Source organism: Kogia breviceps, chromosome 9 (assembly GCF_026419965.1).
Source record: "Kogia breviceps isolate mKogBre1 chromosome 9, mKogBre1 haplotype 1, whole genome shotgun sequence".
NCBI lineage: Eukaryota > Metazoa > Chordata > Mammalia > Artiodactyla > Physeteridae > Kogia > Kogia breviceps.
This window is the reverse complement of record NC_081318.1, coordinates 49,256,273-49,270,107: the sequence shown is the minus strand read 5'-3', so window position 1 is coordinate 49,270,107 and position 13,835 is coordinate 49,256,273. Positions and strand designations below refer to the sequence as shown.

Below are 13,835 nucleotides of genomic sequence, written 5' to 3'. Positions count from 1 at the left end.
CATGCATTGGTCAGAAGCAACTTGAATATTGACAGACTTCAGGGCGGCTTCCACAAGTTCACCTGGAAGAACCTATTGAGCCCAGAGAAAATTAAAATGTTTTCCTGGGTTATGTGGCATGGAAATTGAGCGGTAGACCCATTACAGCCATGATGGCTGTGAAATCAAAGCTGAATCTGATGGGAATGAGATATGTAACCCAGAAGGAATTGGGGGTAGGGGTTTAAAAAGTGGCAGGAAGGAGTGGATATTGACAGGAGGAATTGGAGGAGGGAGGCAAGGGTTTACTCAGTACAGACCACACTCAATTTAAAGAGTGGAATATTTTGGCATGCTGTCCGACAATCCAGAAAGAAGGAAGAGGGGTGGGGTGGGGGCCCCATCCTCAAACAGCTTTATACTGGAGCTAATTAAATGTGAATCTCTTAGCTCTTGGTTCATTGATGTGAGGAAAGACTGACTGAAGAGTTTCAGCTTTTGAAGGGGATTCTGTTTATATATATGTCAACATTGAGTTGGAGGTGAAAAGGTTAGCACTTGACCCGGGAAGTATCCATGTTTGTTTCAAAAATAGATCTGCTTCATAAATTTTTTCACCATTCATTTTTTTCCATAATGAACTTTGATTATAATAAAGCAGCTGCTGCTATTTTAAAGAAAATCAACCTATTACGTAGACATCGTTAGGTGCAATTACACTCATAGGGGAAGCTTCAGCTACACAATGAAAAGCCTTTCCTTTTTTTTTCAAGAAAAGGCCCACCTCTTTGAAAATACACACCGCACTTCTCTCCTTCCCCATGTGAAATGAGCCAACTTTGTAGGAACCAGCAAATTGTAGCCAAGCCAAATACACAGATGCATAAGCATATCTGAAACCTGAATATATTTATTACAGACATCTTAAGACCCGTAAATTCTGCTCTGGATCACATCACTCCGGGATCTCTGAGCTGTTCATGATTGTACAGGAAATGGGGAATATCACAAAGGATAACTGATAGAACTCAGTGTGGTACTTCAGGGACATCAAAACATTGTGCGACATGCAAAAGACTGTTCACGAATCACACAAAATATACATTCATCGTGCCATCCGTCACATTAACAATTGAGCTGAAAATATATCATATCCAGCTAAGATAACTGTGGAAGGAAAAAGCTGGTTTGAATAATACATTTAGGTCCTGAATAATCCAGCACAAATTTTAAATAGAGTGTGGCCAGAGAAACAAGAAAGGAGTGGGGATGGGGAGAGACTTAGCACAGGAAGCAAGGTTTCTGACCCTTGTATTCTGCAGGCCTTCTTAACTCACTGAAAGAACAAATTGAGGCTACCATCTGAGGCATCTGATTGATTTTAAATGAGAGCTTTTAATTCTTTAACCTATAATCACATATAAAGTTGTACCAGTTTTGAGAGTTTGCCCACCGTGTTTTAGTCAATCAAAACATTTCTAGAAAATCTGCATAAAGATAAATCTTTCAGGACAAAGCATTTACAACCAGCAAACTCACACACATTTAACTGAATTAAATTAAGGGATGAATTAATTGTGTAAACACTCTCATAGTGTATCTGTTCTTCATGAGCTCCTGAACCCTCTTCTCTCCCTCTAGCCTACTTTAAGGGCAAAGTAGGGGAGAACTGTAAATATACATATAGATAAAAGATGAGAGGCCTTGCTCTGACATGTTTCGGCTGGCAGAGGAAATGATTCCAAAGGGCATCTGAAAGGAACAGTAGGTTCTGTCGAAATCTCCTAAAAGTAGGGGTGTTAGGTGCCATCAGAAAATTGATGCTGACTCAATCTGCGCTAAGGAGCTAACACCACCCCTCCCCCTCGTCAAGTTTCTAATCCAGAATTCTCTGGAAACACATTATCCTGGCCAGGAGTTCCCCAGATAGGATCAAAAAGGAAGAGAAAGATTGTAAATGGAAAGGAAGATAAGCTAAGAATGTGCTTTGGGTAAGAAGTCCCAGCCGGAGGAGTAGCCTGGGCTGCAGAGTGCAGAGTGGGGCCGGGGCGGCCTCAGTGGGAGGTAGGTAGAGTGTCTGAGGTAGAAGACCCCGGGGAAGGAACGCAGGGTGAGGAGCTGGACTTCTCTGAGGATTCCTCGGCCTTCTCCTCGCTTCCCGTCGGAGTGGCTGGAGAGATGGGCAAGAGGCCCTCCTTCTCTCGTTTCTTCTGCTTCATTCGGCGGTTCTGGAACCAGATCTTCACCTGGGTCTCATTGAGCTGCAGGGATGCGGCAATCTCCACCCTGCGGGCACGCGTCAAATACTTGTTGAAGTGAAACTCCTTCTCCAGCTCCGTGAGCTGTTTAGTAGTGAAGTTGGTACGCACTGCATTGGGTTGACCCACGTAGCCATACTCTCCAGCTTTCCCTGGGGGCAAGGTGGGAAGCGATGAGAGAAAAAGGTAAAAATTTTTATAATCGATATGAGATTCCGTACACGCTTCAGAGCAACCTTCCGGTAAAGAGGAATCAAGAATTTCTGAACATAAACCGGGCTTGGGAGGGTGAGTGATGAGGTGTAAAGTGTTAATCTGAAATCAACGATTAGCATGGTCAGACCGTGATTAATGGAGCCTGGAGATATTAACAGGACGCCCCCCCCCCACACACACACACCTACCCACTTCCCACTTCCTATTTCCAAAACCTCTAAAACCCAGCCTCTTTGGAAATACAGCAGTCCCAGACGCTCCTTTGCCCCAACGCAAATGGGTAAACCTCCCCACACCCTACAACACAGGTGGGAAGCAAGAACTTTAAAAAAAATAATAAAACATGATTAATTTTCCTTGGAAACTAAGCATACCAGCTCCTTCCAAAATCATCAAGGAGCTTTCATGGAATGGCAAGACTGACCTGTTTTGGGAGGGTTTCTTTTGACTTTCATCCAGTCAAAGGTCTGTGCTGGAGAAGATGTCTCTGATGCAGGGGAGCGACAGGCTTCTTGGTGGCTGGCGTGGAGAGGGGACAAGGAGTTATTATACGTGGCCAGGGCCAGGCTCTGGTGCTCTTGTCCATATGAGTGGTGAATGTACTGAGGCGAGCCCACCGCGCCCCCGGCATAACCCTGGTGGTGGTGGTGATGCTGGACCATGGGAGATGAGAGATTTCCAGAGTAAACAGCGGGAGCGCACGAGGGGTACCCACCACTTACTTCTGCTTCCTGATTTAACGCGTAGGGGCTGTAAGGCGCGCCGAAGTTCTGCGCGCCGTAGCTTGGACCACAACTCGAGTGGGAGTAGGATACCCCCAGGTTCCCAGGAGTCTGGTAGGTGGCCGGCTGGGGGTGGTGATGGTGGTGGTGGTGGGGCGGGCTGATCTGCACCCCCCTGCCCACTAGGAAGCGGTCGTCGCCGCCACAGCTGTTGGCACTGACCGCGCACGATTGGAAAGTTGTAATTCCATGGTCGGAGGGGTAGGCTCGCGCTGAGCAGGTCCCCGAGTCGCCACCGCTGAGGATGGGGTATTCCAGGAAGGAGCTCATTCTTGCATTGTCCATCTGTCACTGAGTGACCGGGTCCTGCGAAGCCCTGGGTGACCGTGCCAACTTTCTCACTTCCTCCATGGGGCCGGAGAAGAAAAATGATATGAATGTACAGTGCGCAAGAGGGGGGGCGGGAGGGCGGAGGGCGCTAGGGGAGGAGCACGTGACTATATCAGCCAATGGCGGAGCTTGCTGCGAAAGTTTGCTGGCTCCTGCGGTGATGGATCACCATTTCAGTGGCATTTAAATCCCCGGCGCTCCTCAGTCTAGGTGACGCGCAGTCGCCCCCCCAGGCAGCCCGGGCGGCAGCAGCAGCTGCGGCAGCTGCCGGGGCAGATTCGGAGCGCTGGGGCGAAGGGGAGCAGAGGCTGCTTTCTGCGCGCGCTGACTCCGATCGCCCCCCCCCCTCCGGGAAGTGGGGGCTGGAAGGCATCCCCCGTCACCGCCCCCCTCCCCACCGCGCACAGAAAGATGAATTGGCAAGAGGTGAGAAGCGAGGAGGGCTCCTCGATCTCTCGGGTCGGGAATCAGTGGGCGGGAGCTCGCTGGGCCGCCACTAGCACACTGGCCGAGCCCGGAACGCAAGGAATTGGAAGGGTTGCTCTCCGGGCGCTTTCCCTTCAGTCCCTTCTGCGGTGCCTCGAGGAGTGCCGAGAACGGTGGCGTAGGACGAGGCTGGGCCACCAGCTCTGTAAGCTCGGGATGGAGAGGGAAGTACGCAGAGAACTGGCTGGGAGGAACCCCAGTGGGCGTGGAGGGGACGAGGGCAAAAAAGGAAACTTCCCTTCTCCAAGGAGGGTCTTGAAGCCTCCTTTCCCCCTCCCCCCCTTCCTCCTCCCCCTCCCTCCCCACCCCCCGGCTATTAGCGTGGCAACGAGGAGCTTTTGTAATTCGACGCCCAGGAGTGGGTGAGCCTTGGGAGCTAGGCTTGCTGGCCAAGGCCAGGGGTGGCCCAGCTCTTCGCCCTCCCTCTCTCCTCGCTCTCCGCCCCTTTCTCCTCCCCACTCAGCTTGCTCTGGGAGCCCTACGGGATCCGTAGCAATTCCGCCGGTGGATTTTGAGGGGTAGGAGGCGGGGGGAGAGAGATGACGCTAGCGGACGTGGCAAGCCTGGGGGCCGGGCCCTGCGCTGCAGGCCATCTGCCGGCTCCCTAGGACCCAGGAGCCTGTGTGCTCCTACCGGGGCCTCAAAGGGCGAGACCACGGCTCCCGCAAAGTACGATGGACTCTCCCCCCCACACCCCCCGCAACGTTTCTCGTTTTCTGGAGGGAGATGTTACGAGTGGTAGAGCTTCCTTTATCCACCCCCCCCATTCTACTGCACAGCTGAAGGGGGGGGTGAGGGGCTGGCAGGTGGGAGGGGCGGGGGACAGATGGCTGATGGTGGACGGGACATTTCCTCCTTCCCCAACAACTGACTGCGTAGTTCCTTGTGTGAACCTTCAAGTCTTTCCCTAGAGAGACACGTGCAAATCTGAGCGTCATCCCAGGACAGGGGTCCTGTTCTCCATCACCCTCGTCCTACCCCGATGCCGACGGGGTCGTTAATTCGTGTGAACCCTTAGCTTGTAGAGAGAAAAGGCCAAACAGAGGCCAAGAATTGATGCATTCTTGGGTAAAAGAAATCCAGACATCATCCCGAAGCTTTGCAGCCAATGCTGTATAGCTTTATTCTGACCATGTTCACCACATCGGAATCCGACAGATCAAATTTATCCGAGGATTGTATGTGGATTTGGGGTTCCCACTCCTCTCTAGCTTTCCCTCCCCAGTTAAAAGGGAGTTTTTCTTGAGGCAGGCACATTTCAAATGTGTTAGTCAGCCTTTCAGGTTTCTGTGTTCTGTTCTTCACGTATAGAAGTTCCCTCCTAACCTGTCTCCCCAAGAGGGAAAACTGATAGACATTTGACTGTCGATTCCCTCAGTAGCAAAGGAACATTTTTCCTAAACATTTCCTTTTGAATGGGTATTTTCCTGTGACCTGCGACCCATCCCCAGTCATGGTTAAGAGGGAACCAAGAAAGGTCACTCCTGACCCAGTTTTAGCACCTGGGGAACCTCATCCGGGAGAAGGGAAAAGGCAAGGAGGCCCTCCTGGAGGTGGCTTCCTTGGGAGCGCCAGGCCTCCAGCCAGAGGGGGAGAAAAGGGGCTCCTGTGGGAGAGGAGGCAGGACCTTAGGGGGTCTGGCCTGGCATTGAGGACGATCTGCTCTCACAGCCAAAGCTCGTCGGTACGTTCTCCGCCCTGCCTCATTCCTGTCCCTTTGTTGGCCTCCTTGGCTCGGGTCTGCACGACCCCCTCGGCAGCAGGGCTCGCGCCACAAAGCCACCCCGGTCTGCAACCGCTCTGCTTCCTTTGCTAGTTCTCCGCCTCTGAGCTCCTCTCCCTCCACCTCTCTTCCTCCCTCCGGGCCTTTTTCCCGGCCTTCGTGGGTGGAGTGTTTTTCTTGGGATCACAAGCTTGCGCTAGCACACAGGGCCGCTGCACACGGGCCGCAACCGACCCGCCTCCGCGCACTGCTCCGGGCTGGCTGGGCTCTCGAGGTCGAGCCGACTCCGCCCCGGCTGTTCGCCCAGAGCGCCGCTCTCCCGGTGCGGCTCACAAAGGCAGCCTCCTCTGGCCTCGATTCCGCAGGCTTCCGTAGCTTGGTTCCTTCACCACCACGAAATCCTAGGGCTCATTTCGCCGGGTGGGAGACCCTAGGTCCTGGGGCAAGTAGGCCAGCGCCCCACGACACGAGCTAAAGTCTCTTTAAACGTCCGGGGAGAGTGCGTGAAAGGCGAGCTGGGTCACTATTTAAATGATCGCTTGCAAGCGGCTTGTTGAGCTCAAAGCGCCTCTTTCAGGGCTCTTCTAGTAGTAGAAAGGGAAGGAGCCAGGAGGAGACAAAACGCCGCCGAGGCCCCGAGCTGTTCATGGCATCCGCGGCTCAGCCAAGCTGTTGTTTTAAAAGAGCAATAAAAATGAATTATGACTAAACGCCTTCTAACTTAATGCTTTCGGACGGGGATTCCCGGCAAATACGTAAGAGGATTTTTATTTGTGCATGTGTTCCTGCAATTGATCTCTTTGATGACATTCTCATTCATAGAAAGCGTTTGATTTATGAGCGTAGGATGAATCGCAAACAGCAGCGGCTAAATCCTGGCCGCGGCCAGGCCGCCTGCTCCGCTCCACGCCTGGGACAGGAGACCTGTCCCGGTCCCCACTCGCCTCCTCCGCTGCCTGGATTTAGGGGGCAAAAGGGTGGGGGAAGGTAGGCAGCAAACCCGGGGAGAAGGATCGCGATTTCCTCATAACTTCCAAGCCTTTGCTATTAAGAGCCGGGTTCTTAAATCAACCCGCCCCCCACACATGTTGCTTACTCGCTGCCTTTTCTCACGGTAAGTAAGTAGCCATCGGAACAGAGCTCAGTAAGGGAAAAATAAACATGGGGAGACATAAGAAGGGAGAAAAAAACAGAACAACCCAGTAACATCCCTAGTTCACATTTTATTGATATTTCATTTAAAGTGCTTTTTCTCTTTCTCTCTCTAGAAACTGGGTTAATTTATAACCTGGGGGGTAGAAACACTCCACTTTAAATCTCATCTTGCTAACCTGACTTCAAAGCTTTAATGATCCATTATTTGCCATGTAAACAGATTTAAGAATGAAATATTGATTTTTCTGACCCTGAAAAAAAAAGAAAAGAATCCTAGAATGACTGAACCAGAGGATTGCAAAAACCAAAAACCCTTTCTGAAGTGCATTTTCCAACTAGTAACCATTGTTTTGTTTTATTTTTGTTTTTCTGTTTTAGGTCTGTTTGCCTGGACCCATCAACAGCTGGGAGACTAATCAACCACACTGAAAATGTTTGGGGATTTGTGGGGGAGGGGTTTGGAATGTAAATGTTTGAAACAAATGTGTATAAATAAATGAATTCTTGATAACTTAGTTATTGACCTGGAGACTGGTAGCTTGTTAAAGAAACTCCATGTTCCTCCTTCCTGGAGTTGGAGGTTTCTGTAGGCACTTTATTTCTCCACTTTCAAAAGCTTGGGCTTGGCCCAACTCTGAGGCTGCCCAATCCTGTTTCTATTACCAATTTAAATCTATGGCTTGAACCTCTACATTGAAAAACCTAATCCTTTCCCTTAAAAAACAAAAAACCACACTTCTCAGAAGCCCTGACCATTTTCTGGCTTTCTTTTTTTGTTGCTGTCTATTGAAGACTTTGAACATGCCCATTTAATAAATATATTAAAATTGAAAAAGAAAATGGATTGTGACCAGAATTTTATTTACCAAGTTAGACTAAAAGAGGAAAAAGAAACTGTTATGAGCCTTGAGAAAGAGGGGGAGGAAAAAAATAAGAAAGCTACTTATAGCAAAGGAGAATTTATTCTACCAAAAATACGCATGACAATGCATCCTAATGTAATACAAAAATAAAAAGAAAGTGAAGATACAATTATATGATCACTTTCTTGCAGGCCTCATATATTGCTTTCAGGAAATCACATAGAGAGTTGTTGGATTAGATTTTAAACAACTAAAATTCCAAAATAATCTGAAAAAGATGGCTCTGTAACTGGGTTAAGGGAATCACTAAACAGAAAAATCTTCAACATTTAAAGGAGGGAGAGGGTAAGTCAAGAAGAAAAGAAAATAAAAATTAATTCTCAGAATAAAGGAAGGCAAAACCACCCGGTCAAAGGAGTTTTTGTTTTGTGATGCTTTGTTTTGCTTTAATGTTTTTAGTAATTCAGATGCTGCAAGTCGATTGTGGTGAGTGTGTCTGTAAAAAAGTCAAAGCTGTCAGCTGAAATATCTACAGGACTGTCGAGGGAACCCGGCAAACTGGGCGAGACTGCATCTGAAAGCTGCAGGCAGGAATCTGTGGAAAAAACGTTAAAGTCCTGCAAAGAGGGGACCTCGAGGGCCTCGGGACTGTCATTGTTTAGGCCAGAGCCACAGTTCTGGCCCATTGTTGACAAGCAGTTAGGAACAGTGGGTGACTGGTGCTGAAAATGTTTCAGATTTTTTTCATTGCTGGTTAAAGGCGAAACTGGGAAACTTTGGGAGTCACCATTGTGTCCATTGGGAGCCTGCTGCTGAGAGAGGGCATTTTGCTGAAAAGTGTAACCTTCCCTCTCCAGAAGGGCCCCGGAGACGCTGAGGGCTTGCTCAAAGAGCGACTTCTCTTCCTCGTCCTCCTCCACTTTCTCAGAGTCTTCGAGGCTTTTAAATTTTCCTTCGCTGTTTTGGTTCTCCTTGCACTGGGTCTGCCTCTTGTGCTTCATCCTCCGGTTCTGAAACCACACTTTCACTTGTCTCTCAGTCAAATCCAGCAGCGCTGCGATTTCCACCCTTCGGGGTCTGCAAAGGTACTTGTTGAAATGAAATTCTTTTTCCAGCTCTAAAAGCTGCGTGTTGGTGTAAGCAGTTCTCAGGCGCCGGGAGCCCCCGCCGCTGCCATCGGCGATTTCCAGGGATTCTGCGGAAAGGGAAACCAACAAGAGACACACGCACAGTTGGAGGTGGAGGGGTCCGAGCGGGGTTATTCCACTGGAGAATAAATATAGCAGAAAAGATCAACTGCAACAAAATGGCCGCCCCTAGATGCAGTAAAGCTATTGTGCTGCCTTTCCTGGGAGCCCAGCCCGGGGAGACCCCATCTCTTCCACCTCCATCAAATTCTTGCCTGTAGCTCCCCCCAACCTCTCCATCCGGGAGCAAACTTTATATTAGCCACACCACAATTTATAATTAATGCATCAGCTGCTTAGCTGAGCAAGAGCGATCTATCACTCTTCATTACTGTCAAAAAGCCAAACTCTAGGACAACTAGACAAGAGGAGGTCAGTTCCAACTCAAATAAATCATCCCACATTACACAAGTTAGGGAAAGTTCCCCCACCCCCTCCTTAAAATATATATATATATATATATATATAAATATATATATATATATATATATATAATCATTGCGGAACGCAGGATCCCTTTTCTCAACATCAAACCCACTCCTGAGCCCACAGGGGAAGGGAAAGCAGCCAAGCATCTCTCTCTCTCCCCCTTCTCTCCCAGCCCACGCTCCCCTCCCCCCATAACCGCTCTCGGGGCAGCCCAGAAGGGGAAGAGGGTCCGGGGACCTGGGGCCAAGTCTTTGGACTGACCTTTGTGGCTGAGGCAGGCAGGGCCGGTGGCGGCAGTGGCCGAGGCGGGCGGCAGCGCGGTTTTCTTGGCCGCCTTCTTCTCCTTCATCCAGGGGTACTCGGGCGGCTGCAGGGCGCCGGCGGGCACTGGGCTGCCGCGGCTGCCCGCGGGGCTCGGCTTGGGGCGGCCGCCAGCGCCGTGGCGAGGGTGACTGCCCGGGTTCAGGCTGGGAATGGTCTGCTCAAAAGGAGGAGGAATCAGTGTCGAGTGTGAAAGCGTCGAGGTCTTGATTGATGAACTTTGAAATGTATCAGCGACAGGGGGAAAAGATGTCAGGCACTCAGCGAGCGACGGCTGGCTATTGATAAAACCAATCTCTCGCTCAAATTCGTAATTCATGGCCTTCTCCTTGGAGCCCCCTCGGAGAAAAAGTTCCCTCTTCTGGAGGGGCTTTGGGGGGGCAAGGCCCAGGAAAAAGGCGAGCGCGGAGGGGAAAAAAAATCTATCATAGAAGATCGCTGCTGGGGTGTTTTTTTTCTAATTCACTGATTACAGCCGTATGGGGACCGCGCTACTATTAAACTATTGAATTCATGGAGACAAGGTTGAAATTGGACCGAATTGGCTGTCACATGATTGCTTCTGCCCAATGACAATTTGGGCTTTAATCAAAAGAAGCCACTGTCTGTTTGATTGATCCAAAAAAGTCGGGAAGGAACGCCTCATTGGGGGCCAGCGAGGCTTTATTTACACTTTTTTCAGGGCAAAAATACCTATATGTGGATGTGGGTTAGGGATGCCTGGGAGTGCGTGGGGGCGAGGGGTGCCTGCCTGCCTCCTGATCAGCACGGATCTGGTGTGTGCGCCCAGCAGTGTGAGTGTGTGAGTGCGTGCGAGCGGTGAGCCCTGCAGCCGGTCCCGGCGGCCGCTGCCCTCTGCCTCCCCCGCACACTCCGCGCATTGTTTGGGACTGTCGGGAAGACGCCTCGCACCTCACAAATCATTTAAGCACCTCAGTCTGACGCCTGCAGTCATTAACAAAGTAATCCATTAATCTTAAAGTTTTGACACCCGAGGGCCCCGCATCCCAACCACATAAGTTCTGCTGAGGCAGGAGGAAGAAGCAGAGGGAGAGGGGAGATGAGACAGAGAGAGGAAAGGGCGGGGGCGGGGGGGGACAGAAAGAGAGAGAAGGATTCTTTTGGGGGTTCCTCCCTTTTATTTCCCTTTTCCTCCTCCGCCATAAACCAGTTCCTGGATCTCAGAACTGGTCTGTTTTCCTTCCCGTCTGTCTGTCTTTCCCTCTTTTCCTCTTTTTTTCCCTCTTCTCCCCTCTCCTCCTCCCTGTCTCTGCTCTGTCCACCTCTCCTCCCCCCACTTCCCTCAGGCCCTCGCCCCCCCTCCCAAAGCCCAGCTCGGAGTCCGCGCCCACGGACCCCGGACCCCGGCCCATTGTTAGCCGGTTTTTCCACGACAACTATGCATCTGGCTCCAGCGGGAAGCGGAAAACGGGAGGCGGCTCTCCAGGCTTCCCGACCCTCCTGCGCCATCAACTTCTCAGGAGTGGCTCGAGAAAGATAGATGCATGTGCCAAGCGAGACAACAACCCCAGATCCATGTGTCCAAATCCCTGTAGCCAGGGCGGCGGCCAGCCAAAGAAATGCCGCCCCGAGCAGGCGCGTGCGGCTCCTGGCATTCTGGGTTTCATACCCGTAGGGCTCGGGTGCGGTAAGTATTTCCGATTTCCAGGAAGTCTGTTGGAAGTTAGCAGCACGGAAAGAGAAGGCGCTTGCTTGTTCTCTCTTTTTTTCTTTTTCTTTTCCTCCCCTTCTTCTCATCCTTGTCGCTCTGATGGGGGCTTCTTGGTTCAGATGCAGTGAGTGCTCCCTGGCAGCCCGAATTGTCTCCTGCACTGTCCCGCTTCTTGGCCACCAGGGATGTTTGCACTCGGGTTCTGTTGTGAGAAACAGCACCGCGGGTGACAGAGGGCGACCCAAGGAGGAATTATAAAGGTTCTGTTTCTCTCTTCACTTTCTTTTTTCCAACTTGGAGACTTGAGACTGAGCGAACCTTGGACTGTGCTGGAGGGTTCAAAAGATAACACCTTTAGATACCAAACAATAACTTTGAAAAAATCCACCAAGCCAGAAAAAGGGAAGGAGGCTGAGAGAGAAATCTGAAGGTATCTCTTTTCCCCCAAACCCTGAGGATGATGATTCGCTTTTGCTTCCTTTGAAATGGACCAAGTGATCAGACTCCCCCTGGCCGGCAGGCATCGGTGGCAGGAAAATAAATCATTCTGATGGCCAGGGAGAGAAAGATTGTCGGAGGAGAAAAATCTACGTAGAAAACAAGAAAGGCTGACCAAGCCACAAGGATAGGACTCCATCTCTGAGGCTGGCATCAAAGGGGGCTTGGGTTGGAAATTAGATATAAAGTGGAGTTCGTCACTGACTAGCCCAGAGCATTGCCTTACAGATAGAGATGCTATTTTGGAAAATGTGGGGGTTTTTCAGTTTTCTTGCTTTTATTCCAAACAAAGGTCTGAAGGAAGTCTGAGTGCGATCAATCTTGCTCACCAAAAGCCTTGACAGCTTCTGGCCCTTAAGAACACATTTCAGCTTCGAGCTCTTTCCAAGATCAAATGTGGCCGAGCAAAGAGGAGAGCAGGAAACGCAAGTAAACAAGGAAAACTAGTCTTTTTAAAGATTTTTTTTTCTTGGCAGCAGAAAGAGTTATAAGGCTGCTTGTAGGAAAGGTGCTTTGTGGACTCTGGGATGGTGGCTTTTGGCATTTGCTTTTACCAGAAAATATTGAGGGGTTAATGGGAGGGGGAGCGTGGAGAGGAAGCAGCGCTGCCCCCGTATCGTTGAGGCTTTGTCAGGGGCTGCGTGGGTGAGAGCTTTCTGCTCGCCTCAGCGGCCTTAATTCAAATACCATCTGGAAGAAAATCCTTTTTTGGGGGGACCATTCAACACTGAAATCTTCCCCAAATCTATTACTTTAACTCAGGAGATATTTTAATAAGGATTTCTTTTTAATATCTAGGAAACTGGAGTTGAGATTGATATTTTTTTCTTTGATAGTCAAAATGAATGTCTTGACTGGCAAGATATGGGAAATCATATTGGAATCTCCTTTTTAAAATCTCTGCCCTGAGGGAAGAAGGACTCTTCCAAACCAGTTCTCCCTCAGCTAAAGAGTAGATTTTAGAGATTTTAGAAATGGATTCAAACAGTGGGATCTCTGAAAGATTTTCCTCTCTGGATGGGTAGCTCTCTCGCTCTCTCTCTCCCCCCCTCCGCCACTGTTCCGTATTCTCCCAGGTAATTTTACACACTTCTCTAAAATTATTACTTAAAAGAAGACCCCCTTGTCTCAGCCTACTGTGTTCAGGTCCGAACAACCAAAAAGGTGGAAGCTCCAGTCCTCACAAAGACTGGTTTTCCAGCCTCTACATTTCTGAGGTGCGCCATATGTCAGCAGGGAGGTGGGGGGGTGGGGGATGGTAGGGAGCAAATCTACTTCTTCCATGGCCCAAACTCTTTAAAAAGAAAAAAATACATAGCAGGACCCCCAGGACAGATTTGGGGGAAGCACCTCTAGCAGTGTGAGAAACACCCAGATCTCTACAGCTGCCTGGCTTTGCATCTGCCCAGTCTTTTTGTTTTCTTTTCTTTTTTAAACTTCAGGAGTTTCTCTAAAAGCAGCTCCTTCACGCCCAGTAGGTACCCCCAAAATGGCTCCACTGCCTGTTTTTAAAGCTCATCTTCAGGAGCTTCTCAGGGGAAAGATAGAGGCCATGATTATGTATATTTTGGATTGCAAACAAAATGGCGACATTTCCCATCTCTGCCTCCGAAAGGATACAATCCAGGGAGATGGGGGATTTATTTCTCACATCAGATGCTCCTGATCCCCAGACACAGGTGGTTCCTCACTTCCAGCTTTGAGAGGGGGGCTGCTGATGGGGATGTAGTTCTGAGGTTTGCGCTTTCGGATTTTGGTTTCTTCTCCGAGCAATTCTTTAATCTGAAGATGAAAATATTTCCCTTTCCTGTGCCTGCCTTTGCCTCTGCCAGCCAGTCAGTAGGCAGCTCTATCTTAAATCCAGCAGTAGGAATGTAATGTTTAGCTCCTGTAGCATCAAATAAAAGAAGTACTTGTAAAACTGCATTTTTATTAG

At 49.7% G+C, this 13,835-nt stretch overlaps 2 protein-coding genes and 1 long non-coding RNA gene across 3 annotated transcripts; 1 reads left to right on the top strand and 2 right to left on the bottom strand.

The window, feature by feature from the left end:
* Nucleotides 1-872: 872 nt before the first annotated feature.
* HOXA1 (homeobox A1) lies at nucleotides 873-4,288 on the bottom strand. Its single transcript, XM_059074344.2, has 2 exons — nucleotides 2,878-4,288; nucleotides 873-2,389 (listed from the first exon to the last, which is right to left on the bottom strand). The coding sequence occupies exons 1-2, from the start codon at nucleotides 3,518-3,520 to the stop codon at nucleotides 2,034-2,036; spliced, it is 999 nt and encodes a 332-aa protein (XP_058930327.1). The 5' UTR covers nucleotides 3,521-4,288; the 3' UTR covers nucleotides 873-2,033.
* Nucleotides 3,684-7,444, top strand: LOC136794848 (uncharacterized). Its single transcript, XR_010842195.1, has 2 exons — nucleotides 3,684-3,991; nucleotides 7,308-7,444. It is a non-coding gene; the product is annotated as an uncharacterized lncRNA (long non-coding RNA).
* On the bottom strand, nucleotides 6,985-10,643 carry HOXA2 (homeobox A2). Its single transcript, XM_059073684.2, has 2 exons — nucleotides 9,670-10,643; nucleotides 6,985-8,987 (listed from the first exon to the last, which is right to left on the bottom strand). Exons 1-2 carry the CDS (start codon nucleotides 10,046-10,048, stop codon nucleotides 8,248-8,250), a joined length of 1,119 nt encoding a protein of 372 aa, XP_058929667.1. The 5' UTR covers nucleotides 10,049-10,643; the 3' UTR covers nucleotides 6,985-8,247.
* Nucleotides 10,644-13,835: the final 3,192 nt, after the last annotated feature.

Excerpts from the sequence above, each read along its gene's own strand:
- HOXA1 (XM_059074344.2), bottom strand. The coding sequence starts at position 3,520 with ATGGACAATGCAAGAATGAGCTCCTTCCTGGAATACCCCATCCTCAGC. Across the intron at positions 2,390-2,877 it reads AAGAAACCCTCCCAAAACAG|GGAAAGCTGGAGAGTATGGC; the intron begins GTCAGTCTTGCC and ends CCTTGCCCCCAG.
- HOXA2 (XM_059073684.2), bottom strand. The coding sequence starts at position 10,048 with ATGAATTACGAATTTGAGCGAGAGATTGGTTTTATCAATAGCCAGCCG. Across the intron at positions 8,988-9,669 it reads TGCCTGCCTCAGCCACAAAG|AATCCCTGGAAATCGCCGAT; the intron begins GTCAGTCCAAAG and ends CCCTTTCCGCAG.